The sequence below is a fragment of the Tympanuchus pallidicinctus genome, unplaced genomic scaffold (genome assembly GCF_026119805.1).
Source record: "Tympanuchus pallidicinctus isolate F22 unplaced genomic scaffold, pur_lepc_1.0 scaffold3, whole genome shotgun sequence".
In the NCBI taxonomy this organism is placed as follows: Eukaryota; Metazoa; Chordata; class Aves; order Galliformes; family Phasianidae; genus Tympanuchus; species Tympanuchus pallidicinctus.
In genome coordinates, this window is record NW_026294747.1 from 99268974 (window position 1) to 99294455 (window position 25482).

The 25482-nt window shown below is 43.3% G+C and overlaps 2 protein-coding genes across 6 annotated transcripts in view; one reads left to right on the top strand and one right to left on the bottom strand.

Annotated features, from left to right (window-relative positions):
* The window catches only part of NOD1 (nucleotide binding oligomerization domain containing 1), a 41511-nt gene extending 20417 nt beyond the window's left edge, over positions 1-21094 (top strand). For 2 of the 4 annotated variants that reach the window (XM_052695888.1, XM_052695889.1), the window contains 4 exons: positions 324-407; positions 1534-1617; positions 2849-2932; positions 4279-11109. In XM_052695888.1, the coding sequence (XP_052551848.1) occupies positions 324-407; positions 1534-1617; positions 2849-2932; positions 4279-4351 (325 nt within the window). In that variant the 3' untranslated portion in view covers positions 4352-11109. Of the gene's footprint in view, positions 1-323; positions 408-519; positions 1618-2848; positions 2933-4278; positions 11110-20787 lie in introns of those variants that run through there. The other 2 variants (XR_008209568.1, XR_008209569.1) reach the window with 2 other exon arrangements.
* The window catches only part of ZNRF2 (zinc and ring finger 2), a 55506-nt gene continuing 39054 nt past the window's right edge, over positions 9031-25482 (bottom strand). Inside the window, exons 3-6 of one of the 2 annotated variants that reach the window (XR_008209578.1) lie at positions 16680-16785; positions 15954-16031; positions 14161-14787; positions 9031-10604 (exon numbers count right to left, since the gene is read on the bottom strand). Coding sequence is in view for 1 of the 2 variants with exons in the window: in XM_052695939.1 (XP_052551899.1) it covers positions 15974-16031; positions 16680-16785 (164 nt within the window). In the remaining variant the exon portion in view is untranslated. Of the gene's footprint in view, positions 14788-15953; positions 16032-16679; positions 16786-25482 lie in introns of both variants that reach the window. The other variant, XM_052695939.1, reaches the window with a different exon arrangement.

Below are 25482 nucleotides of genomic sequence, written 5' to 3' on the forward strand. Positions count from 1 at the left end.
CACCCTCTCCTTGCTGAGAGCCACAACTTTCAAACTCACAGCTGCAGCTCTGCCATCAGTCCCAAATTCACTTTGCTCTCGCTGACAGCAAACCTTATGGTCTGTGTGACAGACCTGCATCAGGCTGCAGCCTGTGAACTGGTTTCACATGTAAAAGTGGGAAGGGCTCATTTATTTGCAAAGTAAGTGAGCCTTTGAAACAGCTCAGTTCAGAGCTGGAAAACTCAGACATGGATCATCCAAGACAGCCATTAGTATTTGGTAGCAAGAAGGCCAAGCAACACTGGCTGCTTTTTAAACCTTTGTGTCTGTTTATTTCACAGTCTCGCATTTAACGGCATCACAACAGAGGGAGGCAAAAGCATTGCTGAAGCTTTGCAGCACAACAACTCCGTGAAAATATTCTGGTAATCAGTGGTGTGCCCTGCTTCTCCTTCTCTTCCTTCTCCAGAGCAAGCTGCAGCCTAATTTTACTGCTTCTTTCTTTCCCTCGTGCCACCTCTGCATTTTCACAACCAGCGCACTCTAAGATCACAGAATCATTGAGATCAGAATGGACCTCTGGAGATCATCTAGGTATATCTTTGATGAGCAGTGGATTCGCTTTCCTGCCTGTAGGAGCACCAATACACCTTTGTTTCTGTGGGAAGCTGGGTCTGCAGCGTGAGCTCCTTACATTCCTGTAGGTTTTGGTATGGTGGTGAAGGACAAACCCCTCTTTACACTCAACATGCTTAGGTGAGGCCAGGCCCAGCTTCACTGTTCTCCGTGACAGAGGAGCTGAGGACAGCTTGCATTCCTTAGTGCTATTCACAGACCTCTGACAGGGTCCTGTCCAGCATTTTGAGTATTATTCCTCTGGCAGTGGAAGCAGTGTGCATAGAATCATAGAATCATCAAGGTTGGAAAAGACCTCTAAGATCATCTGTCCAACCACCCACCTACTACCAGTATTTCCCCACTAAACCACAGCCCTTAGTACAACGTTGAGCATTTCTTGGACACCTCCAGGGAGTGGTTCTGTATGTCTGTATGTAACTTTAGGAAGATCGGTTGGATTTTGACTGATGGGAGCAGAAGTCTTTTAGTGCCTCTGCAGACCATTGCCTGAAAGCAGTGATTTAATTCATCTGCCTCTGCTTTTGTTGTGCCCAGTAATGAGCTGGAGCTTCTCAACTCCCCTTGTCCCTACTTGTAGTTCTGGTTCATGCTTAATTCTACTCCCTCCATCTTGCTTTCCCCATCACTCACAGTTTGTGCATCTCTTCAGTGCTACCTGTGCCTTTCCCTCTTTTTCCAGTGCAGATAGATCAGTGCTCTGAGAAATTAAGATCTGACATTCCTTTTGCCTTTTTTACTCCAGGGCTTCTCTTATAGCATGTCTGTGTGTCCAGACTTCAGAGGTTGCTCAGGGCAGAAACAGGGCACACACTCCACTTTGGCTTTCTAAAATGAAGTCGCTGACGAGTTGGAAAAACAGGAGACTGAAAAATAATGATAGCATCTTAAGACAACGTTTTCTCTCCCACCTAGGCTGACAAAAAATGAGCTGGATGATGAGGCAGCAATGAGTTTTGCAGAGATGCTGAAGATCAACAAGAAACTGGTGCATTTATGGTAAGTTACATTCCACAGAGGCACAGTCTCTTTGGCAGTAACCGCATTAAAGCTTCACCTTCCAAGTCTATGTAGGTCACAGTACGCTCTCTGTGCATGGTCTGGATGCAGCTGACTGGTTGTAGACAGCTTTAATGGAAAGTTAATAAAGCTGCTGTCTAGTGTTTTGAACCTGCTTTCTTACAGGGAAAACTTTAAGCTGGCTGTGTGTCCTGGTAACTTTTGAACTGCACAGCTGCCTTGTTTATCTGTAGCAGCTCATTACTGGCCTCAAACGTAAATTTCAGAAAAATACTAGCAGATATCTAGCATAAAGTAATGTTATTGTGATCTCTACTGTGAAAGTAGCAAGCTCAATTGCTTGCTTTCAGCCAATATCCTTCAGCCAAGAACCTACACAGAACACTTATGTGGCCATTTGCCCCTTGCTTTCTTCTGTGGCACTTTCACTGACACAGGACACTTAGCCGTGAGACACAAATCCCTGGGAAAGCAGAGGTTCTTGTTTCTAGCAATCACAAGGATACTTGTTAAACTTCTGGGAAACCACAGGCAGGCAGCCCTAATCCAGAGGTTCACAATAATTTGCCTGTGAATGGGGTTGGGCAGATGTGGGCTGTGAAACAAACAGCCATCCATTCATGCCAAGTGATTGAGAGAACATAATAAACAGAGTCCTTTTACAAGCTTGTACAAAACCTTTGCTAAGCACACTTTAGCATTCCCTGTGTTTAATTGTAGTCCATGCCCTTAGGAAAGTACTGACTGCCAGAGGGAACAGATACTTGTGGTCTCTTGTAAAAACAGCAGAAGTTCTGGTGCCCATCACCCTGCAAATAAAAGGGAGATGGGAAGAGCTTGATTTCTTCATGCACAGCTGCAGATACATTACACTGGGCAGCGTGTCTGTGTCAGAGAGCCCCCAACATTGCAATCTCATACCAGCAGTAAAGAGTTCCCAGCAAAAATGTGTCAGCAGTGTCAGCTCAGTATCTCCAGAATGCAGCCACAGGCAAGCTTAGAAGGAAGCGATTGACACTGAGCTCCACTTCTGAAAGTGCATCTGCAGGCATCTGACAAGCACTGCATGCACTCCTCAGAGATGGAAATCGCAACTGTCTTCCTGTTGCAAACTGACAGCTTTGCTCCTTGACATCAAGCTGAGTTCAGGCCGTGCATGTGCTATGAAACAGTTTGTGTGCCGGGCTGATATGAAGTGCTTTCTTTTTAGGCTTATCCAGAATCAAATTACAGCCAAAGGAGTGAAGTACCTCAGCGAAGCTCTCAAGGAGAACACAGCCATCAAAGAAGTCTGGTAAAGATCCCCTCCTCAAAAGCTCACTTCTTAAACTTTCTTTTCCTTTAAAACAATAGCATTAACTTTCTAGCCTAAAAAAAAAAAAAAACCAACAAAAACCACAAATAGAAAAACAACAAACACAGAGCAAGTTTCTATAGAGCAGAGGATGCAGTTCCAGCAAGTTTCAAAGAGGTAAAAAGCCTTTGTCACTGGAACACTTCCCTGTGTATTATGATATCAGGGAGCTCTGTTAGTTCATGTCTGTCTGTACTGCCGACTTGCAGAACGTGTGTTTCTGCAGAGCTGGGCCATTGCTGTGACAGGTTTTGCTTTTTGTGATTTATTTTCAAACTTCTTAACATGTTTCTACCTCTAAGGAGCTCAATCCCAACAAGCAGGAGCTGGCTACGTTTAATTAGCATTACTGATTTGGTTCATATTATTTGTGCTCGGATTTTCTTTGGGCGGTGCTCCAAGCACAGAGAAGTGCTAAGCTCTGAGGAGATTAACTTTTTTGTGAGATTTGCTTGTTTTAGTTTAGGCAGGCATCAGGCAGTCACGCATGTGCATTGCAGGGCATAGTGCCAAGCACCACATTCCTTCCCTCACCTCTGGGAGCTTGGGAGTCAACAGAGTGGTGCTGGTTTTAGCGCTGCTGCTTCTGTATTATTGAACGTGACATTTATTTTTTAAAAATACGTATTGGTTTTAATGAAAGGACACTGAATTCCTGCTCACAAAGACAGTGACTCACTCCATCTGACAGAGGGCTCCCCAGGGATGTGGAAGAAGCTTCTTTCAAAGGCTGCTGCCAGCTGCCAAAGAGGCTGCAATACCCACCTTAGAAATTCTGAGTTTTCAAATCAAAGCCTGTCTTTTGGTTCTTGCTTGGCTTTTCAGGTGTGCTTTCTAACCCTCATCGTTTCATAAACTTTGTATTTTAATAGCATTTCTGGGAACTGCACATTTCAGGCTACTTATTTTCAGGGGTGTAAATATCAATGTGGCCAGATTTGAACATTTTGCCATGTCATCTCACGTTAATTATGTCCAAGTACTTAAGAGCTTGCTTTCTTTGTTGTCATGGAAGACTCAAAAGGCTGCGAAGACAATATCAACTTCTGTCAGCCATATGCTGCTTTTCACAGCAGTGCTGTCACCATTTGGCCCCAGGCAGCACCATGTTCCTGTACCCCTGTTGCTTACGGCCCTGACTTCTCCAAGTGAGCTCATGGAAATCAGCCCATCATCCTGCTCTGTCCCATCCAGCTCTCCACTTCAAACCTTGGTAAAACAGAGGATGGGCAGCAGTCACTGCCTCCCTTTCACATCCCTTTTATGTCCCTACTTCTCTCCAATAGTTTGAATGGGAACCTGATAAGTCAAGAAGAAGCCAAAGCTTTTGAAAGTGAAGAACGGATCATTTGCTTCTGAGTGAGGACTTCCCCATTTGGACAAGCTTTGCGTTACAGAAGCTGCCACGCTTGGACTGCAGCGTTACAGAGGCAGTGCTCGTGGCAATGCCTGCTATCCCTAATCCTTTTGGTGAGGGGGAAATTGCCTTGGTAAATAATTAATATCTGTACAGTGCTTTGAAGATGGAACACCAAGTGTTAACAGAGGTAATCCAGGGGCATGTGTGTGCATTTTGATAACTGAGCTCAGATTTATTCTATACACTGCTGTGATTAATCTCTAACTTATTTATCTACATGAATCTACGCACACGCATCTACATGCAAGAAGACACAGGCTCCAAAGCACACAGCACTACTTGCCTCGTAACTGGAAATAATAGTCTGGATGGAAACATAGACTGTCTCAAAAGGCTGCATGGTACCAATGCTTTCAGCATGAATCCTCCCGTGCCTAGAAATCAGACCCTCATTTTCCCACTGACTTACAGCAGTTGTAGGCACTGCGTTTTTTTGGAGAAACGGATACATGAGGCTCCAATTACTTTCCATAATCTTTTTTCCATATTGAAGCCAATACATTTTCTTTTATACAGGCAGAAAGCTTCGCTGCCATTTCTGTCAAATCATAACACAGGCAGTAAAACACTTTTGCCTAACATTTCCTGAGGGCTGCACAACAACTGCCACCCCCTGTTCTTACAGTGTTTGTTCTGGGGAGAGGGTTTGGAGATGTATGTGACAAATTAACGAGGGGCTGTGCACTGCCTTGGCTCGTGGCCTGGATGTGGTGCTGGTGGCACTACATCAGTGTTAAGTTGCCTGGCTTCACGGGGAGAAAGAACAACTGAAAACCAATGGTGTCAGGTGGGAAATCTCTCAGTAACACATCCACAGAGATTGCTTGGAAACCTTTTATCTGACCCTTGAACTATTGGGAGGCACCATGCAACGGGGATATAGCAATAATAAGACCAGCAAGAAAACATTATCCCCCTCCAAAATAATTAGTGCTCAGGGAGTGTAACTTTAGGAACCTCAAAGGAAGGCAGTTTAAAGAGAAGCAGGCTGTTTGGTTTTTCAGGGTTTTTTTCCTGATTCTCTTCATAAAGGGAATCTCAGATTCAACCCCTGATGCACATGAAGAACCAAAAAATGGAGGAACACAGTCCATCCTCTGTCCTTCTTTCATGTTGTCACCTCTAAGAACTTTACAGACCAACGCTCCTGCTGCTGATGTCCCCACAAGACATTGGTGGGCTAGAAGAACCACCTTCCATCAAAGTGCCAAATCCCATTTCCTGCAAAGACAAACATAAAAGGCTCTCTGGGTAGGTGAGAGTTTCTCCTTATCCTGCCTGGAAGCAAACCTTTACCAGCCCTCAGTTGTGTTTCACTCCCCAGCTCCCTAACATATAAAATACTCACTGCTTTTCACAAAAAGAATAGTTTAAGAAAAAATTATATATATATATAAATATATAAATATCCACATGAAAACCAATGTACCAAACGTTACTCGTCAGTGGCTTTTCCACCCTGCCTGTGCTGCCAGCACTGGCTACTCAGAGGTAGACAGGAAGGTGAGGCTCTCAGGCTGTGCCAGCTAACAGGAATGGTTCCTGCTCCTGAGCCATTTGTTTACTGAGAACATGAGAGTCTCTTGGGCTGCAGCAGGTTGAGGCAGCCTCAGAACTGGCAGATAGAGCAAACAAGCCCACCGGGGCACAGCCCAGAACTGATGATGGTGCCAGGTGCACCCATTCATCTCGGAGCAGATTTCAGGTTGCAAGAGCTTGCTTGGGCCAGTCCCAAGGTCAGGGCACTGCTCAGGCTGCTTTGGCAGGAGCAGCCAAGGCAGGGGACAGCCTCATTCATCAACTTACGGCCAGAGCTAGAAAAGCTAGCAGCTGCTGCAGGCAGGCTGAGTATCCTTGTGAGTTGGCTTGGCATGTGGGGCTGCATTCCCTTCCTTAAAGTCTTACCAGGCTACTTGTAGAGAGCTTCTGATCTTGGCTTCACAGCAAGGGCCATCTGTGCTTAAATTCAGACACAAGTATAACTTCTATTTTTTAAAGACTTGCTTGCTAAGATGTTCTCTGTATGCAGCATTATGTTTTTTCTACTTGTGCTCTGTGACAACAAACAACTTTATAAAGAACCCCAACAGCTTTCTGCAAGATCTTTGGCTTTGCTGACACTGCTGAGCAGCCCCATGGCTGGACTGAGGCAGGAATGAGGCTGTCCAGCTAATTCTGGCTGCTGCAGACAGGGGAGATCTGCCACTCGCTTGACCTTGCACAGGGCCACAGACTTACCAGCTGGTGAAACGGGTCTTAGAAGCCAGCAGCAGTGGCTGAGCACAAAGGAGCCGTCTCTTGCTTTGGTAGGTGGGAACAGAATACAAGGACCAAGCTGGGTGAAAACAGCAGCCAGGCTGGGAGCCACACTGAGCCATAGACAGCAGTTCCTGTTGGTTTGTTCAGGGGTCAGAACAGGTGAGGCCTCTCAAACTGTGTTTACGTGGCAGCACTGCACCATTGCTCCCTGCCAGCCAACAAGCTGTGAAGTTCTGAAGTAACTTACCCTGGGGTATACAGCAAAACTTGAAAGGAGGGTCAGCGTTCTGTAGAAAATAGCAACTGCATTTTAGGGAATGGCCACGTGTGGAGATCCCCAAGCTCGAGCAGGCCCCTGGCAAACAATTAAACTGCTGCCTACCATGTGAGTGCCAGAGTTCGGCCCGTGCAGGAGGCAGCGGCTTAATCGGCTGCGATAGCCTTGCCAGGAGGCTGGGAGGCCTCATGCTGGAGCAAATAAAGCCTGCAAGCGTTTGTGCTCCTGCTACCTGCCAGGCAATTTAATCCCGACTCTGGCAGATGTTAATCCTGGCACGGGTGGCTCCTAAAGAGCTTTCCTCTGAACTGGTCACCAGGTGCCCCGGGCAGGGAGTGGGGTGAGGAGGCCTTGCCGCATGGCCCACGGTGGGACTTCCAGTCGGTGCCAAAGCCCACAGGCTGTGGGTTTTCCTTCTAACATTCAGAGCCTGCTTACAGAACCAGCCGGGAGGGGAGGGGAGAAGAGCCTCGGTTAAAATTTAAACACTTGTTCAAACAAAGACATCAGTAACCAGGGCAAAAAGGAAAAGCAGGACAGGAGCCTGACACAAAGCATGGCTCTGAGCACAAGGGGCCGAGGCCAGCGAGCACCTGCAGCCCCACCGAGCTCGGCCAAGGGCCCATCCCCATGCTTTTAATATCTGTCTCTATTCTGCTGCCTTTATGAGGAGTGAGTCATCATGCGTCAGCCGACGATGGGCTTTACACAATTATTTATTTATGTGGAACCCTCTTCCCCACCCCCGCACATCCCTGATCTCATCCCCCTCAGAAAACAGATGCTTTATGGAACAAGAGTGGAAAGCTCCATCCCAAAGGCAGCCCGTTGTCACTGCATAAAGGCACAGCTGCCCACCAGGTGGGACAGGGCCAGGCACCTGCACTGGCACGCAGAGCCCTGGACAGAGCATGAAGCTCTCAAAAACCAGGACGGAAGATGTCCCTACCCAGCCCCAGCTACCACAAGAACTCTCCCTGATATATCCCTTGGCCATCAGCCACACGTTCTCCTCCCCTTGCTGCTCAAAGCAGTGCTGCATCAGGAAACAAACACTCAGCTTCTGGTATGGGATGCTGCAAGCAAACAGCCTGCAGCCATGCTGGTGGCCCCAGAACAGCCCGGTGTCGCTGCTGTCCCCAGGGTGAGCAGCCGGGGCAGAGCTGGCACTGTAGGCTGCAGGGAGAGTGAGGTGCCAGCAGGGGCCACTGAGTTGGATTTCCTATGTGAAATCCCCTACCTGCTGGAAGGGACTCACTCCAGACTTTCCCAATGCAACACCAAATCCTGCTCTCAGTGCTCAAGTCACTCATAGCAAGGCTCTGATTTCATGGGCCTAAGAGCAGAACACAGGAGTTACTGGTGAGAAAGGAACTCATCCTTCCTAGAAGGCAACAGGAGAAAAAAGTTCCTCTAAGAGAAAGGAACTCATTCCTCAGCACTGACACCCAGCTGTCTCCATGTTAAAACTCATTTCCCGAGGAGAGAAAGCTGCAAGGTGGCAACTGTGCCTTAGCATGCTGCCCCAGGAAACGCAAAGCAGAGGACAACCAGCCCCAGGACACCTGTGCTGAACGCCCTGCTCTGGGAGCAGCAGGGCACCACAAGCAGGTGCTTCCTGTCTGCAGGGTGAACTCGCTGCCTGCACACAACCCCTGGTAGCGCGCTTCGGGTTTGCTCAGAGCAGCCGCAGCCTGTCCCCAGCTAGGTGATGGCAGAGGGGAAAACCAGCATAGCATCGCCTGCACATCCGCAGCTCTTCACCTCTTCAAACCACCCGTGCGCTTCCCATCTCGGGTTGGCAGACGGGGCAGCTCTAAATGCTAACCTCAACGGCCATTACGCTCGTAAGGAGCGCCAGAGCAGCCAACCACAGCCCAGCCACCTCACACAAAATGGCGTCGCCACGGCCGGCGGCCCGGGGCAGGAGAGCTGCTGGCTCCTACCTGCGCTCAGCGCCCACTGCTCCTCCAGCCAGGGGAACCCACTGCTCCTCCTTCCTCTGCAGCACAGGCGCGCAGCAGCTGTTGCCACGTTCAGCAGGACTTTACAACAAAAGTCACCTGGAAGTGCGGAGAGAGCTGTGCTTCAAAAGATTTATTACATATATTTGTACATATTTTACATGAATGGAATGTTAACGTACAACCTAAAAATCAATAAAAAAATATTTTCATCCACGATTACGTACTGGCAGACCATCGAAAAGAGTACCTTAGAACAACTGAAGTCAACTTGCAATCATACTGCTCAATTAAAAAAAAAAAAGAGCACGTGTTACATCAGACATTGCAAATTACATTCTGATTTCTGCTCAGGGTAACGAAGGAAGACATCTTGTCCATTACCACCGCACGGCCGTGTGGCATGGCAGGAGCACACAGCTCACCACTGCTCCACGGGCAGGGCTGGGAAGAGGCGTAGGAAAGGGGGACATGGGCTGTGCTCCAGCAGCAGGGCGGCCTGCCAAGTGGGAAGAGAGGCAGAGCGAGACTCTCGATGATCGGGTGATAAGGAGAATGCCGGAGCACCACTTGTTCCATGTGATGCCTCAGCTTTTAAAATTAAGTAGTTCAGTAAAACATCCCCCTACAGCTAAGCCTCCTTTCTTCCTTGAAGGTTGTAGTACTTTGGCAATACCAGCTAAAAGAGAATTTCGGACTGTATGGTAGCGAATGCTTCAGCATCACACACACAGGAAGAACACAAAATCATGCTTTGCTGTCTCCTCCTGTTAGCATTTCACATCTTGGGAGCTTGTGACCAGTTATGTTGAACAAAATTTACATTTACGCATAACAAATCAGCAATGGAAAGGACAGATCTGAGTGAGAACAAGAAGAATGGAATTCGGCAACAGATTACGTACTTGTAGCATTGGATTACTTACATTCGAGACTGCCAGAATCGAGCAAATCCTACTTAACCATTGCAAAATCTTTGCCAAAGCACACCCAAGGTCAAAAGTCTCTCAAACAAACATAAATAGCTTAAAAGCTGCCAGGAAGATCAGCAAATAGTGGCCCTGCTTCCTCCTAGTTACTGTACACTGGCAGCTTATTATAGCAAAGCCAGAACCAAGTCCACTCTTCTGCTGGTGCTGCATGTTGCTGCGATGGTTTATCCGAGCGAGTCTTCAGCAAACCATGCCACCATGAGGTCATTGCACAACTCGCCCTGCCATCAGCTCTGAGTACACAAGTACAAGGTTACTTCACAGAGCACTGTGCAGAACCTTGGGAAGCCAGCAGACCGCGTAGCACAGCACTCACAAGAGAACCAACTGCAACTTGAGGCAAGCTGAAACTCAAAACACTGTGGTTTTGTTTCCCCCCCAGTGAGCTAAAATGTCTTCAACCTGAATTCAGCATCATGTTAATTTATGCTGAAGAAACGTCACAGAAGTTTATATTTAGGAAACAAATACTGGACACTGTTCTCTTGTGAATTTCTCTGTTATTTTCAGTGCCAAAAAGTGGGACAAGCTGATGATGCTGCTACAGAAAAAAGCATGTTTGATTGGGCTGTAGCAAAACCTGTAACAAGTCCTTCTCTTCTAAAGAGCCTCCTCCTCCACTGTTCTTGCAGATGTCAATGGAAAGCATTTCCAAAGACTGAGGGGATATGGTCCTAAGATGTAGCATGTCTTCCTTCAGCTAGGAAAAAGAGAAATGCATACTAAAATGACTTTTAAGCTTGGAGGAGTGGAATGTGAATCTCAAGATACAGCATTCTTCAAAAATGAGACAATCTTCCATGGCACAGGTGAGCTGGAAGATCCCATAGCAGCATGTCCACATTGCCAGGTATGCAGTATTCTCTTGGTAGGATCGCAGCTGCACATGCAAATTTAGCAGATACAAGACTGCAATACCAAATCTGCAATACCAAATCTGCACATAAATATTCTCTTTCAATGTGACAAAGCAGCAACATTCACAAAGATGACATGGCCTTCATCACAACCAGCGTGAGCTTTGTTGCTGTTTACTACTTAGAGATAAGTAATAGTGCCAAGTTCCCTGGGTTTGGGTTGAACACAAGAAATGCAGCAAATTTCTGAAGCCCTTAAATGGAAAAGGCCATAAACACATCTCAGCTATTAGGCACTAGCCATCCACAAACAGCAACACAAAGATCCATGGTTCTGAAAAAAGAAGATATTTTCCACATTTGCTGACATTTTAGTCTGCTGGAAGTCCCCAGACTCTCAGCAAAGACTTAATTAAAAAGCCAGTGCTGCTTCTAGTGTTAGGAGCTAGGATTAATACATAAATCTGGAAACTAAGCTGTAAAACCTCATTTACATCATAAAGGGGGAGAAGAAGGGGAAGAAACAGGTCACAAGAATCCACCCACACCTTCGTACCTTACCTACATTTTCCACTTCAATATACTGCAGTACACTTACCCTTGAATACAAAAATTAAATTGATTACAAATAAGACGATGTTTTAGGCTTTATTCTTCCAGAATAAACCACAAATCTGCGGTGGGCTTCAAGTTTTTCTTTTCCCTCCCCCATCACTGAACTCACAATGTCTAAAGTACATGTTGAAAGAAAACTCACTTAACTACTTCCTAAAGAAAATGGCATTAGGGAGATACAGATTTAAAAGAGACAACCAGTGCCCCGTGCTGACAGTAGCATGGCTCTCTTGGCATTGTATAGAGGACAGCTGCACACAGCTCAAATCATAGCCTCCTCCACTAAGAGCTTCGGAACACAAATTGCTACTCAACACACGTAGGTATGTTACAAGCTCAAAAAACCTCACATTTCAGGACAGCGTCGAGTCTATTCTTCCCCTCTGGCAAGCAGCATGTCAGCATGTTTATGGCAGACCTGAGTATGGGAATTATTTCATACCCTTACTTACTTAGGGAAGATATAGGTCAGATGACTCAAATACTCTGAAACAGCACAGACTTGGCAATTTTAATATATTTACAGGCAAAGAAGCATATCGCACCAAAATAGAAGTTATTGCTTCTTGTGGACAAGTGCGGTATTCCTTGATTGAGACACAAGACTTGTTTGATGTTTATTTTTCCCTCCTGAAGCACAACGATTCAGGACCACTGTGAGGTTGTTGTTAAAATGAAGGTGTTGCCTACAATGAGCAATGAGCATCTCCAACTGACTGACACAGCTGGTGAGAGAACACTTACAAAGGTGAATTTCCACAGGCATTTTCAGAGTCAAACATCGATCTCATGCTTCCACGTCATTCTTGGCTTGGACTATATTACACATTTTGATGGAAGAAAACCTTTCATAGGCTTTCAGAAGATATTTACAGATACCAAGAATGCAAAACCAGCATCTAAGGTTGTCCCCCGTATCAGTTCCTCAAACAATATGAAGTAGTGCAGCTCTACTGTGCTGATGGAAGCAGGAGCAGACTCCTTCCCAGCAAAACCACGCTAGTGGCATGCTTTGCAAACACTGACCCTCAGCATAGGACAGCAGTTGTAACTATTGGGTCTTTAAGCAATCTGTTTGCATCTGAAAGCAGAAAATACAGGTGCTCAAAATGGCAATAAATGAACTAGAGGTACGAACTACCAAAATCAAGCTCAAGTTGTAAACAGATTTATGTTTAGAATATCTATCTACTTAATTCCCAAGCCAAAGACCATCTACGACCTTGGAGCACAGAACACCCAACACTAACCTACCCGCGGTACACATCACGTTTCTGCAGGCATGAAGCCAGCAGCAAACACCAAATCAATGCAAATGCAACATCTTCAATTTCAGAAGACAGTAGGAATTTAGAACACTGGAAAAGTGGGCCTGCAGGCAACACCACTGTGAGTGTTACAGGTGCTGTAATTCTTCCTACTCCCCACCCCCTGTGACAATACAAGGCAACACAACACTTCTTGGCTAAAAAGGAAATCGTGCAGGGAACTACTGTACATGTGATATGACTTCAGAATTAAAGCGTGACAAAATGGTTCTGCTTCCACTGAAAAAGAGAACACAGCAGGGCCCCACAGTTACAGGTTCAGCTGAAACTGGTGATGGAAGCCCAAAAATGTAGAAACAGCATCATCAACTAAGAAAACTATCTAGTTTGGACTCCTTTTCTTTCTTTCTGCAGCATAACAATGGCATTTTACAGTGCAAAATTCAGGGAAAACTGTTACCCAGGAAATAATTGCTCGCAAGCAAGACATGGGAGTCTACTAACATGTACTGCACTTGTTCTCCCATATAGCAGCTCCTGTCCTTTGCCCTTTTTGATATGAATCACAGTAACAACAGAGACATGTATGAAACAAAAACCAAAAGAGCAGAATTATGTATGTACAAGAAAAAAGTTTGAACTGTGCAGTTTATTTTCACTATTGAAACCCACTAAAACTGCTGTCATAAATAAATATTCATGAACTCTTCCCTGCACTGTGAAATTCAGATACTGCTATGATTGATTCTGGATATAGAAGTTATCCTTCTAAGCCCTGATATCTCTTCCAGTTTGTCTTTTTTTTTTTTCCTTCCCCTTTCTCTTTTTGGAACTGCAATACTTTATGGAAACTAATACTCATCCACAAGTTTTCCTTGGTGTGCCCCCTGCAGACAGCTGGTGATCCACGGAGCCTTGGTTACACCAGTATAATAAAGTATAATAATAATAAATTAAACAAATGCAGGTGCCTTTTTAAAAAAGAAAACAAACCACACTGTCAAATGTTAGCCTCCACGTGAAGAGACCAATTATTTAGATTGCAAAGTACTACAAATCCTGCCATCAAATGAAAAAAAACATTCAAACAAGGAAACAAAGAAAAACTTGCACATTAAAAACTGTGTTTTAAAAGTTAAACACAAATCCCACCTGGATGTTATCTCACCCATGCTCACTAACAAAAACCCTCTTGCTGTGCCCACATTTGCAGTTATTCATTTCCACCTCAGGAGGCAGCCTGGAGATGAGAGTAGTACAATAAAATAATTACCTGAAACATTTTTAAAAAAATACCCGTTAAACAAATTACCTTAACTGGCAGCACTTAAAATTGGTAATTCTCCTTTTTTTTTCCTACTAAAAAAAAGTTGCATAGCTGTAAGATTTTGCTTTGCTGCTTTTTTTGTTTGTTTTTACTCACAAGCAGTGTAAGAGAAGTTTTAGTTACTGCAATAGCAATACAATGTGCAGATTTCAACAATTCCTATAGCTTGGATCAATATAAATTAGTTACCTGTCTCAGATTTACTCTTTGGACTGCATTGTGACAAAGGTTTAATTAGAAAATTTTGATGTATTCCTGTGCAGAGAAGTTTATGTTTTCTGTTCTTGTAAAAGTGAAGAACATAAAATAGGGTGTGAATTCAGGAAATAAGGTCACGCTGTTAGATTACACTTAAATTTGCCATTTACTCTTCTTCAGCCAACAAGAAGGTGAACATGTTCCCACTCAAAAATGGGGCCACCCTCCTGCAAGGGTCTCAGACAGCACGTATCGAACGTCTCAGCTTCCACTTGAAGCAGTAGGAAACGTGTCCAATAACCTGCTTCTTCACAGAACCAGAAGTTAGGCTGAAATTAGGAACTTTGGCCTTCCATACAAAATAGTGTCAATAGCGTCTGTTAGGGGGAGTAGATTGTTACAGAATGTGCAGCATTTTCAAAATCCCTGTGTGTCCTTTGCATGAGTGTTTGGTATACTGAGCACTACTGGCAGGTAAGTGGTGTCCACAATGCTTTTTCCATGTCAATGTCCATCTTTGCCTTTTTCAGCCACAAAGAACAGTTACTCTCAGGCCAGGCACGCTGTGTTCAGCAAGGGAACCTCAGATCTCCTATGTTTTCTGACCAGTGGAAGCAGCTGTTAAGAAAGCAGAAGGCAAAGTATCAGCATTTCAGCTACTTAAGTATCTAACACACAGAAACATCACAAACACGAGCACTTTCATTTCCCCTTTTCCCTTGGCCCTCAATTATCACCATCACCACTGTGAGGAAAAAAAGAAAGCGAATTGGGTTTAACACAAGGTTAGACACTTACAAGCGTTTACAGACACAAATGTGTTCACAGACAGCACGTGGATTTCTTCCACAATTCAGCTGCTGGGGGCAATTCAGAACATGGGTTGCTTTGTTTAGTAATTCTAGCTCATACCACCCTGCCTTTTAAACGATCATCCCTATAACAGGACACCCTCCCTCAGGTTTTCTCTGCTATCCATTCAGCAACCCAAGCCAAGTGAAACAAATGAACGCCAACGGTGATGTCTTCAGATTATGATGATGATTCTCACCTTTAGCAAAGCAACCATTTTCTGTATCGATTTTCACCTACTGATCAGAATTTCAGTTACGATGTGGAATACTGGTAGCCAAACATCATAAACCATGACACCACTCCTTTAAGAGAGCTGGTGTTTTGCAATGCCTGGGAGCAGTAGTTCAGTGCGAGGCAAAGATTTAGAACCAGCCAACTAAAGGAATAAACTTATTCTTTAAGCCTTTGACACTGACTGCAGATCTGAAATAACAACAGCTATAAGCTGGAAATAATGAATCTCTGTGGGATAGGATGGGTAAAAATGTTAATTTTTTTTTTTTTAACATTCTGGAACGCATTAAGATGAAAGTGATTTTGGAAATACCTAATTTCAACTTTTTTTAATGATTCCAAAAGCTTTCTTTCAGAAATGCATGCCATGAAACAGTCCAAAATTACACGGTTATGCTATTTTGATCTTGTTTCATTTCCATGGAAAAAATACTCTTTAAAAGTTAATGGTAAAGCTTTACTGGCACTGACTTGCCACTTTCCAGCACTAAAACTGGAATACATCATTTCAGACCACACCATAAAAGGATGCAAAACCCTTTTATATATTGTAATATACGTCACTGCTCACTGATTAATATTGCAGTTCTGAGACACATTAGCAAATTCACAGGTTATGAAAACAGCATCAAGAGTAATTTCAGATAATCAATCGTAATATTGTTAGAATGTATGTATCTAAAAATAAATATTACCTAAGAACACGAATCTTCCCTTAATCTGATGGATGCTCAGGGCAAGATCTATTGACTTCAAACCATTCATCTATGCAGCTGTCGGATGGAAGACAAAAATGAAAGCAATTAACATGAATATCCCAGTAATTCCCAGTAAGGAATGCATATTAACTGGTTTCTCATGATTTCCATGTGCAGTGGGATTTTACATTAACAAAGAAAAACACATATATACGCACATGCCTGTCCACACCCTACATCTTTATATGTTCACAAACAAAAAAAATGTTAAAATCTGCTAGGAAAGCCTTTCACAAATTGTTAGCCAGCTTTTGTACACAAGTTACTTTACCACTAACACTATCATCTCGTTACACCAGGCACTGACATCGTACACACCGTAATTACAGGCAGTAGTGAAAACTATTAAGAAACAGTTTTAAAAAGCACTCCCTCTTAAGCCTAATGGCATTAGACAAGGCTGTTATTACAAAAGTGTCTGCAATCCAAGCTCGATAGCTGTGATGTCCACTTCTGCAGAAGTGATTTTGGCCTTTTTTTCATGTAAGTGGGAGAAGCTAATTGGGGAAAAATGCAGACAGAAGTCACTTAAAGATCACCTTTAGTGTGGTTACTGCTTGGCTTTTGTTTGTGTGAAATGCAAAAAGCAACCAAGTTTTAGTGAAGTTACTCTGCAAATGCAACTTTCAGGACTTCTGGGTATGCACCATAAGGAATACTTGCCCTTTATGATATATGCAGAGGCAAGGCAGCCGTGCTATAGTATCTCCCTGCTGCAGCTCTTCCAGGCATATTGCACACTCCCCAGTATCTTTACTCAGCACGTCCTCTGAAGAAAGAGAACAAAGTTGAACAGTCAAAAAGCAGGCTACCACAAAGCAAAACATTCTCTGTTCAGAACATCAAGGGCAGCTACAGAAGATAGTTCTTGTCCTGCAGAAGGAGCCGTCAAGGCGAGTTTGGGTCATGCATGCCATATGACAGAAGATTCCTGATGAGAGACATCTCAACAACTCATATGATTATGGTTCAGTATCTCGCTTGAACACAGCCATAGCTCAAAATGAAGCCCTGCAGGAAGACAACCACACAGAGGGGATGGGTAGCCACAGTCAGCAGTCAGTAATCCTTGGGGGTTTATACGCTCCCAGCAGATGGACATCCCACCACAGACTGCTCTGATCCAACTTGGGAAACCTGAGCTCTGAGCCAGGCAGCTGCTACATATGCAAGCTGTGCTGCTGACCCCAGGAGCTTAACACGGGGAAAAGTTGGTACCATCATCCAGATGGCAACTACTGACTCCTGGACTTTGAGGCTTCATTCTGGGGGGGTTTGCTTAGCCAGCCCCTCGTCCCCGCATTCAGCTGTCTTGATGGAGGCTAAGTCCAAGCCTGAAGATAATATTTCTCCAGACAAGACACTGCAATTAATTAACTATTATCTTCCTCCTTCTAAACACTTGGCCTACCATTTGCTTTCTTCTGCTCTCTTATTCATTTCTCTTCTATACATCTGCCTTTCTCTAATTTTAGCAAGCCACTCCAGGACTTGTATTCCATACCTTCGACCTGAAGGTTCTAAATTCCTGGAATTACTTTTTTTTTTTTGCATCATTACCAAATCCCATAAGAAATCAGGAGACAGTATGTTACTGAGAACGCATAAGAATTGGCTTTCAAATAGAAGTTTCTGGGAAAATGCATTATTTTTAATAAAAACCTTCTCTCTTGGACACTGCTGTTAGCCAGAATATAGGACGCAGAATTCAGTCTTGGCACAATACAAAGCAGGAGATGACAGAAGGCCCCGTTTACCAGAAGCAGGTTAGAAGCAACCTCACACAGTGCACAGCTACCAGAAAGGGACCACGCAGCAACCAGCAAGCCCTGGCAGGTCAGAAAGGTGCACACTTGGCTGAAGTAGAGACCACGTGTTCAAATTTCTGCAGCTTAACCAGAAGGAGCCTAAAGGGATTCTTTATGAGGATTGTGATTTCCTGACTGAGAAACCATCAGTTCTAAGCTATGCTCTCAGGTGTCTCCTGTACTCATCACTATGGCATTCCAAGCACACAAAATGACAAGCATACAACTAAAAAGTCATCACTGTGGGAATAAGTAAGAGGTATGAAATCAGATCAACTGTGTTTCTCTAGGAATTGTAGCAATGTACCTTACAGGTGCTTGGATTTCTAGAAGAGTACTCATTGCACGCTAATCTTCATTGGTTATGCTTGAAAATACTGCGTGATGCCACGTGCCTTCAGGGGCATCTTCATGGGGATATGTGAAATATCTCTAAGGAACTAATCAACAGTACACACACTACAGTGAAGAAAACTAAAACAAAAATGTATTTCACAAATGGTAATATTATTTGTAGGCATCACTTTAAGAAATTGCTTCGGTTTTTGTAAGTATTACAAGACATACGGATTCAAGAACTGAAGAAGGAAAGCCATCTAAGACAATGCAAAAGCTCTTAAAAATTCATCTGTTGTTAGAGAATCCCAACCTGCCCAGAAGAGCACCCTCTTAATAAATCCTTCCTTGACTATTATACTGTATGAGGACATATTTTAATATCTGGCACCAGGAGACAAAGACTGTAGAGACAGCCCAGTCCTGTTACAACAGAGATATGAATCTCCACCTGACACTCTCAGGCTCTATCTTAGAACACCTGTTTGCACAAATACTCAGCCAAAAGTCCTACCAGCAGATCCACTCTTCCCACAGCTGGGTCACTGGAAGAAGGGCCATTAATGCTGCAAGCATATATCATACACACACTTAATAAAAGTCAAGTTCCCAAAGTTATTTTTAATCAGATTAGCAACTGGTACCCAAAACAAAATGGCACTGAGGTTCCTTCAGTGGATTAATTCCCAGGCTCCCTTCCCCAGCACAATCAAGAAGGAAGCATTTAGTCAAGCCTTGATGACAAAAATTAAAATGCTGTTCAGTAAAATATAAGAAAACCTTTCTGCGAACTGCTTTCACATTAGTCCCTACTGTACACGATCTGCTTGTCACATGTTCCACACACAGACTTCACAACACACGGCTCAGAACTCCTGCTGAGTGTTTTAACACGACTTTGCAGCTTTTAGCTAACAGCAGGGCGAGATGCCAGTTTAAACATCTTTATCTCCCACCAGCCCTGGTGTGTCTGAGACTCTCCTTGTCTCCTCCAGGGCTCCCATAATCTCTCTCCCCAGGTGCTGTTGCTCTCCTTCTAGCCAATACCAGTCCTACCAACCAAGCCCCAGTCCCTGCCTTCAGCCAGGGCTTTCCCCCTGGAATGCAAAGGTCAGTGCAGGCCATACTTGGCCCAGCCATGCCATGAGCAGTTGCTGTGAAGGCTGATACGATTGCAGAATGTGGCCTTGGGAACACAGAAAAGATTCTGTTAGCAGGATTCAATACTTTCATTCCTCTGAAACGACACAGTTAGCACTTTGCACTTCTTCCATTACCCCGTGAAGGCTAACAGGCTCTCATGCAAGAGGAAAGATAAGTACTGAAGAAACTTAATACCTAACTGTTATAAATGCCCAAGCACAATTTGGTACTGCTCACCAAAAGCAAAGAAGAGAGGATGTAACATAAGGGAAAAAAAGAAAAAACCACTACTGAGATTTCAACAATACTGTATTTATAACGTTCTTATCAGTGCATTACCTCAATGGAAGTGGGAAGCGGAAATAAGCAGAGGCCACACTTTTCCATTTCGCCCACACGTGCAAACACATACAGACACTCACCACACGCCCACATCCACCTGCCTTGCACCAAACAGAAGGTAAGCACTCCTCCACCTTCCAGCCATTGCAACAAGCACCTACTGGCTGAAGACTGGTGTAAAGATGAACTCTGGCAGAAGAGCAGAGTATTTTCCTCCTGCGTCTGCACAAATACTTTTCCTCCTTTATCCCTGCTTAACACTACTAATATTTTAACTTCTGGACGTCCGTAGCTTTTTTCCTCCTAGAATCCTGCTTCAGTCTCTACTGAAAAATAAACTGTATTTCATTTGTGCATTTGTAGCAAGATAAGTGGTAACGAAATAAAATGCAATCAGCCTGGCAGTGTCGCATATCAACTTGATTTAATACATTTTCTGGAACTTTTTAGAAATATATACAATAACTATCAGCTGCCAACTCAGCCATGGTTAAAGTTACAGGTAATGCCTGTGAAGAAACAGCCTGCCTATAAACTGAGGACTGTGAAAGTGCATACAATACATACCCTATGCATGAAGTCATTACAATCTGTGTTCCTGCTATTGTTTTCAAATACGGAGACTCAGGAAATAATGTAGCAAATCACAAAGGCTGCATTTGGATAACTATCACCTTAGAGCTGCAGTATTTCATTGCTCTCTAGGCATCCTGAGCAACACAAATCAGAAAGATCTTCCATTTAATCCCATGTGACTTTCAAATACAGACTTTTTTTCTAAGACTTACAAACTGAAATTTCCATGGAAGTTGCCACTGCAGCTAGCTCACCAGTGAAGAAGACACTGAAGTGCATTCTACCATGAATATCACTAAAACTTTTTGAAATACACCTTCTGAACAGTAACTTATCAGCATGAAAACTGGCAAAACAAGGGCCTTAAGTTGAAAAACACTGATCAAATTAAGTAGTACACGTTACCATGTGTGTGTTATATATTCATTCATTTTCATTACTGATTACTTAGTTAAGTACTAAATATTTATTTTTTATAAAGGTATACATCAAGCTTTAGGTGACTGGAATCAATGTTTTTCACTTGTTTTGCCCAAAATACTTTACCCTGCTTTTTCTTTATGCAGGGCATGTTTCTTTGAGGCAGCTCAGGAACTCTTTGCAACTTCATATTGGCTGCAAACAAAAGCCTTCTCTCCTAGTCCATCCCCAGCACTGTTAAAGCCAGATGTTTCTTTGACTTGCTCCCTGTACTTCGATACTGCGGTGGGACAAGAGGAACAGCCCTGATTCAGCATTCTGCACTAGGGATCGTTCTTGGATGACCAGATCAGTCCCCTTCTGCTGGCCAAAAACTGAGGCAGAAGAACAGCTGATTCGTACAGCTCAGCAGGCCCTCGATGATCATGCAGTTGCCACTGCAGAAGATGCTGATTTTGCCTCTCCCAGCTTTCCAAGCTACAGGGTCCACCAGCACATTTAGTGAGGCACAGCTGAAGCTGTTGGCTTGGCTCACCTATGAAGCCTGCTCTTTGCAGCCATAAGGTACAGTCCGCATTGCCTTCAGCAAGAAACACGTCTTCAGAAGAAATGCTGGGTTCCTTACACATCTAATGCAAACAACTCCCTGTAGCTCAGAGGAAAAGGCATGATTTTTGAAGATCAGTGCCTCTCCTAGAGCCTCAGCTGAGTCATTTCCAGGATTCACCAGCACTACAAAGAGTAGCACATGGAAATTCAGAATCCAGCTTTTCTGAATAACTTGAATTAAGCTGCTTCTTATTCCACTAAATAATAATAATAATATCCCCGCGCTACTGAACTACATAAACATTGCCACTTTCCATCCATTTCCAACAAACACAACCTCAAATACCACTGCACTACTTGCCAATTTGGAAACACCTTCTGTACTACAATGCACACAAAAAATAACCTCTCTAAAGACAGCTACAGAAAATGTGATATTACCTCGAGTACCAACAACATGTTTGGTGGATTTGGGAGCAGGGAGATGTTTGGCATCTCTCTCTTCACTGCTAGCAACATGGCAGCTTGTTACAATTTCCTACGTTAAGTCCAAAAGCTACCACTGTTTGCCCTTTATCTCTCAGCTTCTCAGTATGGGTCCAAGACTAAGTTAACTATACACAAAAAGCTATGCATCGTGAAAGACTTCCTGAACAAACACGTTGGGCCTCCCCTCTCCTACAATACAAATACTGTACTGAGGCAGCACACATACATACACAAAAAGGAGGAAAGTGAAAGTCACAAGAAAAATATTTGCAACAGAGTAAGGGCTAATTTGCAATGTTCCTATCACAAACACCTCACTGAGCTACAGGGAGGTAGCTGGAGAAGTTCCACTGCTTCTCAGCTAAACCCAACATTTTAGGAATCACATTCAGATTTTTCTGCAACACTTTCAGCTTTCAGAAGCCAATCCCAAGAAATAACTAAATGCTTCCTGTTCAATCAGGTAAGGATCAGGTGTGTGCGATAGTGAAAAGTATTTACTTCTCAATGAACAACAATAAAAATCTAATAGATGTATGCTCTATTCATCCTGCTTCCCAAAAAGTCTGTATAATTCTAGGTACCTTGACACAATTCACATTAGGTGTATTAAATAACAGAGAGGAAAGGTGTTTGTGCACACTCAGGGAAGCAGCTCTTTGGTACAGAAGTTTACCTCAGTGGCCACAACGTAAATCTACCTCCAACTTCAAGATATGCTGTCTCAATAGAAGATACAATATGGCAAAAAACTTTCAAGTCACAAATAATATGGCCATTACACAACATCCAATTAACATTCTCACGTTTACATCCAAGGACTCACAATGCAGAGCCAGGCTTTGATAAACGGCTAAGTAGCCTGGAAAACAAAGCTGCTCAGCTCCAAACAGCAACATCCACATCCAGTCAATCCTATGTTAAACTGATCAGCTTACCAACTTTCTCAAACCATATTCAAGCATCTCCTATGGAGTACTGTGGTAAAATAAGTACTCACCCAAGTTAGGTTTCATTAGCCCAGTTGGACACTCCATTTGGAAATGCCTTGTGCGCCTGTCTTTTAGATTAATTGCCACAGTGACTATGTATTTCCAATGTGATTTAAGATTTGCTTAGCAGACAATTATCTGATTGAATCTGAGAGATATGCTTGAAAATGCAGTCTTTCCAACTTCTATTTAATCAGTCTGCTTGCAATTCAAATGCCCTTGAACATTAAATCATTCCAGGATGGTTAAACAACTTTCTCCTCTGGCAAAGACTTCTAATGACAAGTTCTATTCACCACATTTCTAAGAACACTTCCAAATTCTTGTCTAGATATGAGCATCTCTTTGCAATAGAACCAGAAACATTTCATTCCAGAGCATGACGTAAAGAGATTCTAGATCTATCCACTCTATACTGTCCCCATTCCAGCTTAATTGGTGCAGTTACAGTTTGAGTGGCTCAAGGGTTAACTTCTCGAGCAGTCTTCCTTGGGATGATGTGTTTGTTTCAAGGCTTTTCCCTTCCATTCAGAAACTATCCCTGGGAGATAAAAATACTTGTAAATATTTTCCATTCTGTAGGGGACCACATGATAAAGCCTTGAATGCTGAAGGACCGAAGTAGCACCCTGCAGTCCAACCCCATCATGAATGGTGTACCCAAGCACCTACCAGTCTCAAACAACTGAAACAAACACTGTATTATTGCAGCTCACGGAATAAAAATAAGCTGGTTTTTTTTTTCTTTCCTTATTTCTTATTTCTTTTTTTTTTTAATCAATATCACAATCTCCCAAGCATTAGTCTTGAATGTCAGGAGTTAAATAAAAACTAGCAAACCCTCAAGAAATGCAATGGCAGCAAAATATAGAGTCCTTAGTAAAAAAAAAAAAGAAAGAAAACCTGTAAGGAACTATCACTCTATCACTGGGGGAATACCTCCTTCTCCTTGCTCCATTGCGAAAGAATGATTTACACTTCTGGAGGCTGAGTTTACCATCAAAGGATCTTGTACCACAAACATGCTACAAAAGAAGGAGTGCTTGAGTAAGCGGCCAGAGGCAACCAGCATGTATTGCTGACAGACAAAGAGTCTGCAGCAGCTGGGATTGCTGCTTACAGAGTTGGGAGTTAGGTTGGATGGATTCAACTTACAGACGTGAACAAGAACGAACTATGGCTGCAGAATCCATACGTGCAGATCTTTTTTGGGGGAGGCTACACAATGCTTCTTATCTTTGAAAAATAAATCAAAACATTTAGAGGCTGTTTACACAACTATTTATACAAGCAGTAAGAAACTGCTATGACAGATACAAAATTAAGGTCCAATGAGAACCTTGGTTCACAATCCAGAGACCGAAAACGGCTGAACCATGTGGTTTCTCCCAGAGCAAGAAGTAATACAAGAGAATTTTGAAGTGTAGTTTGCCTTGTGCAGCAAATACAACTTACTTAGCAAAGTTAGTAAGAACAAAAAAAAACAAAACTAACCAAAAAAAAGAAATCACAAGAAACAACCAGTCATAAAACTCACAGCAGTTATCTCCAGAAGCATCTTACTGCAGCAAATCACTTGGAAATCTGACAGAACAAGGAAAAGATACTACTAGTCAGGAGGGCTAGTTTCTCTGACCTTGCAGAGACTGTTACCTGCAAAGAGCTTTATGGTCAGAATGAAGACTCAACTACTATGCTCCATTCTATTAAAGCGATTCATTTTGCCAGTCAAGCATGGATGGCATTACCAACAACATTCCCAAAGACTAGGAGAGGGAAACAGAGTGCAGATGTGGTGAAATACATAACAGAATATGACTGACTGTGATCAACATGAAGTAAAGGTCTGAACTGACAGAGATCTGGCAAATACACAACGTTGCTGTGACTGTACAAAAGGATTCCCACCAAGCTTAGAAATCCCTCTTTTCTTCGGAAGCTTAAATGACTTTAAGCTTATTTTTGCAACACGAAAGGAGACCAAAATGATCACAGAAGAGAATTCTTTCAAAAAGCAGGGTTCCAAGCATTAATTGTCACTGAAACCATGGTTAGAAGACAAAAGAAAAATGAAAATCATTACCAAGCAATTAGGAAGTTTTATTCTAGTAATGGTCTGTAAGAAAATGAGAGTGTTGATGGGGACCTGCTGGCTTAATGAAAGTTACTTATGAGAATTCTTATCTACCACAATGTAGTGAAAGCAGGTAGATTAGAAACCTGTATGGAAGAAAACAATATGGGAATCAGTGTCCTCAAGGAGCATAAGGAGAGAGGAAACAAAGGCCAGCTACAGTTAGCCATCCTTCTACTCCAGACACTGCTGGTTACTTTAATACAACCTTTTTTCTTTTCTTTTTTTTTTTATTTTAAGTTGACTGTATGATATGCTTCAGTGTTTTTGACTCTTTTTCAGGCCCTTTCCACTCTTCCCTACAGGTACCCTGAGTACATTGAGTTTTCCCAAGTCTTCTTAACAGTGGCCAAATAATTGACTCATTTCTTTACAAGCTTGGAACAGAGTTTGCTTTGATCTGGTGTAAAATGAACACACAGAGAGCAATAACGAAGATGCCATCAAGGCTGAAGCCATGAGACAAAGAGCAAAACTACTAAAGGGGAGAAAAAAAACAGGTGTGTCTGACTAAGGTGCTATTCTTACAGCAGATATGATGAGTACCATAAAATGAAGAATCTGGTGCCAAAACTTAGTGGGTACAAATTCTGGCTTGTTACTGCTAGTGCCAGGTGCTAGGCCAACAGGGCACCCTTCCCAGAACAATCCAGATCTCTTTTCTCCAAGCAAAAATT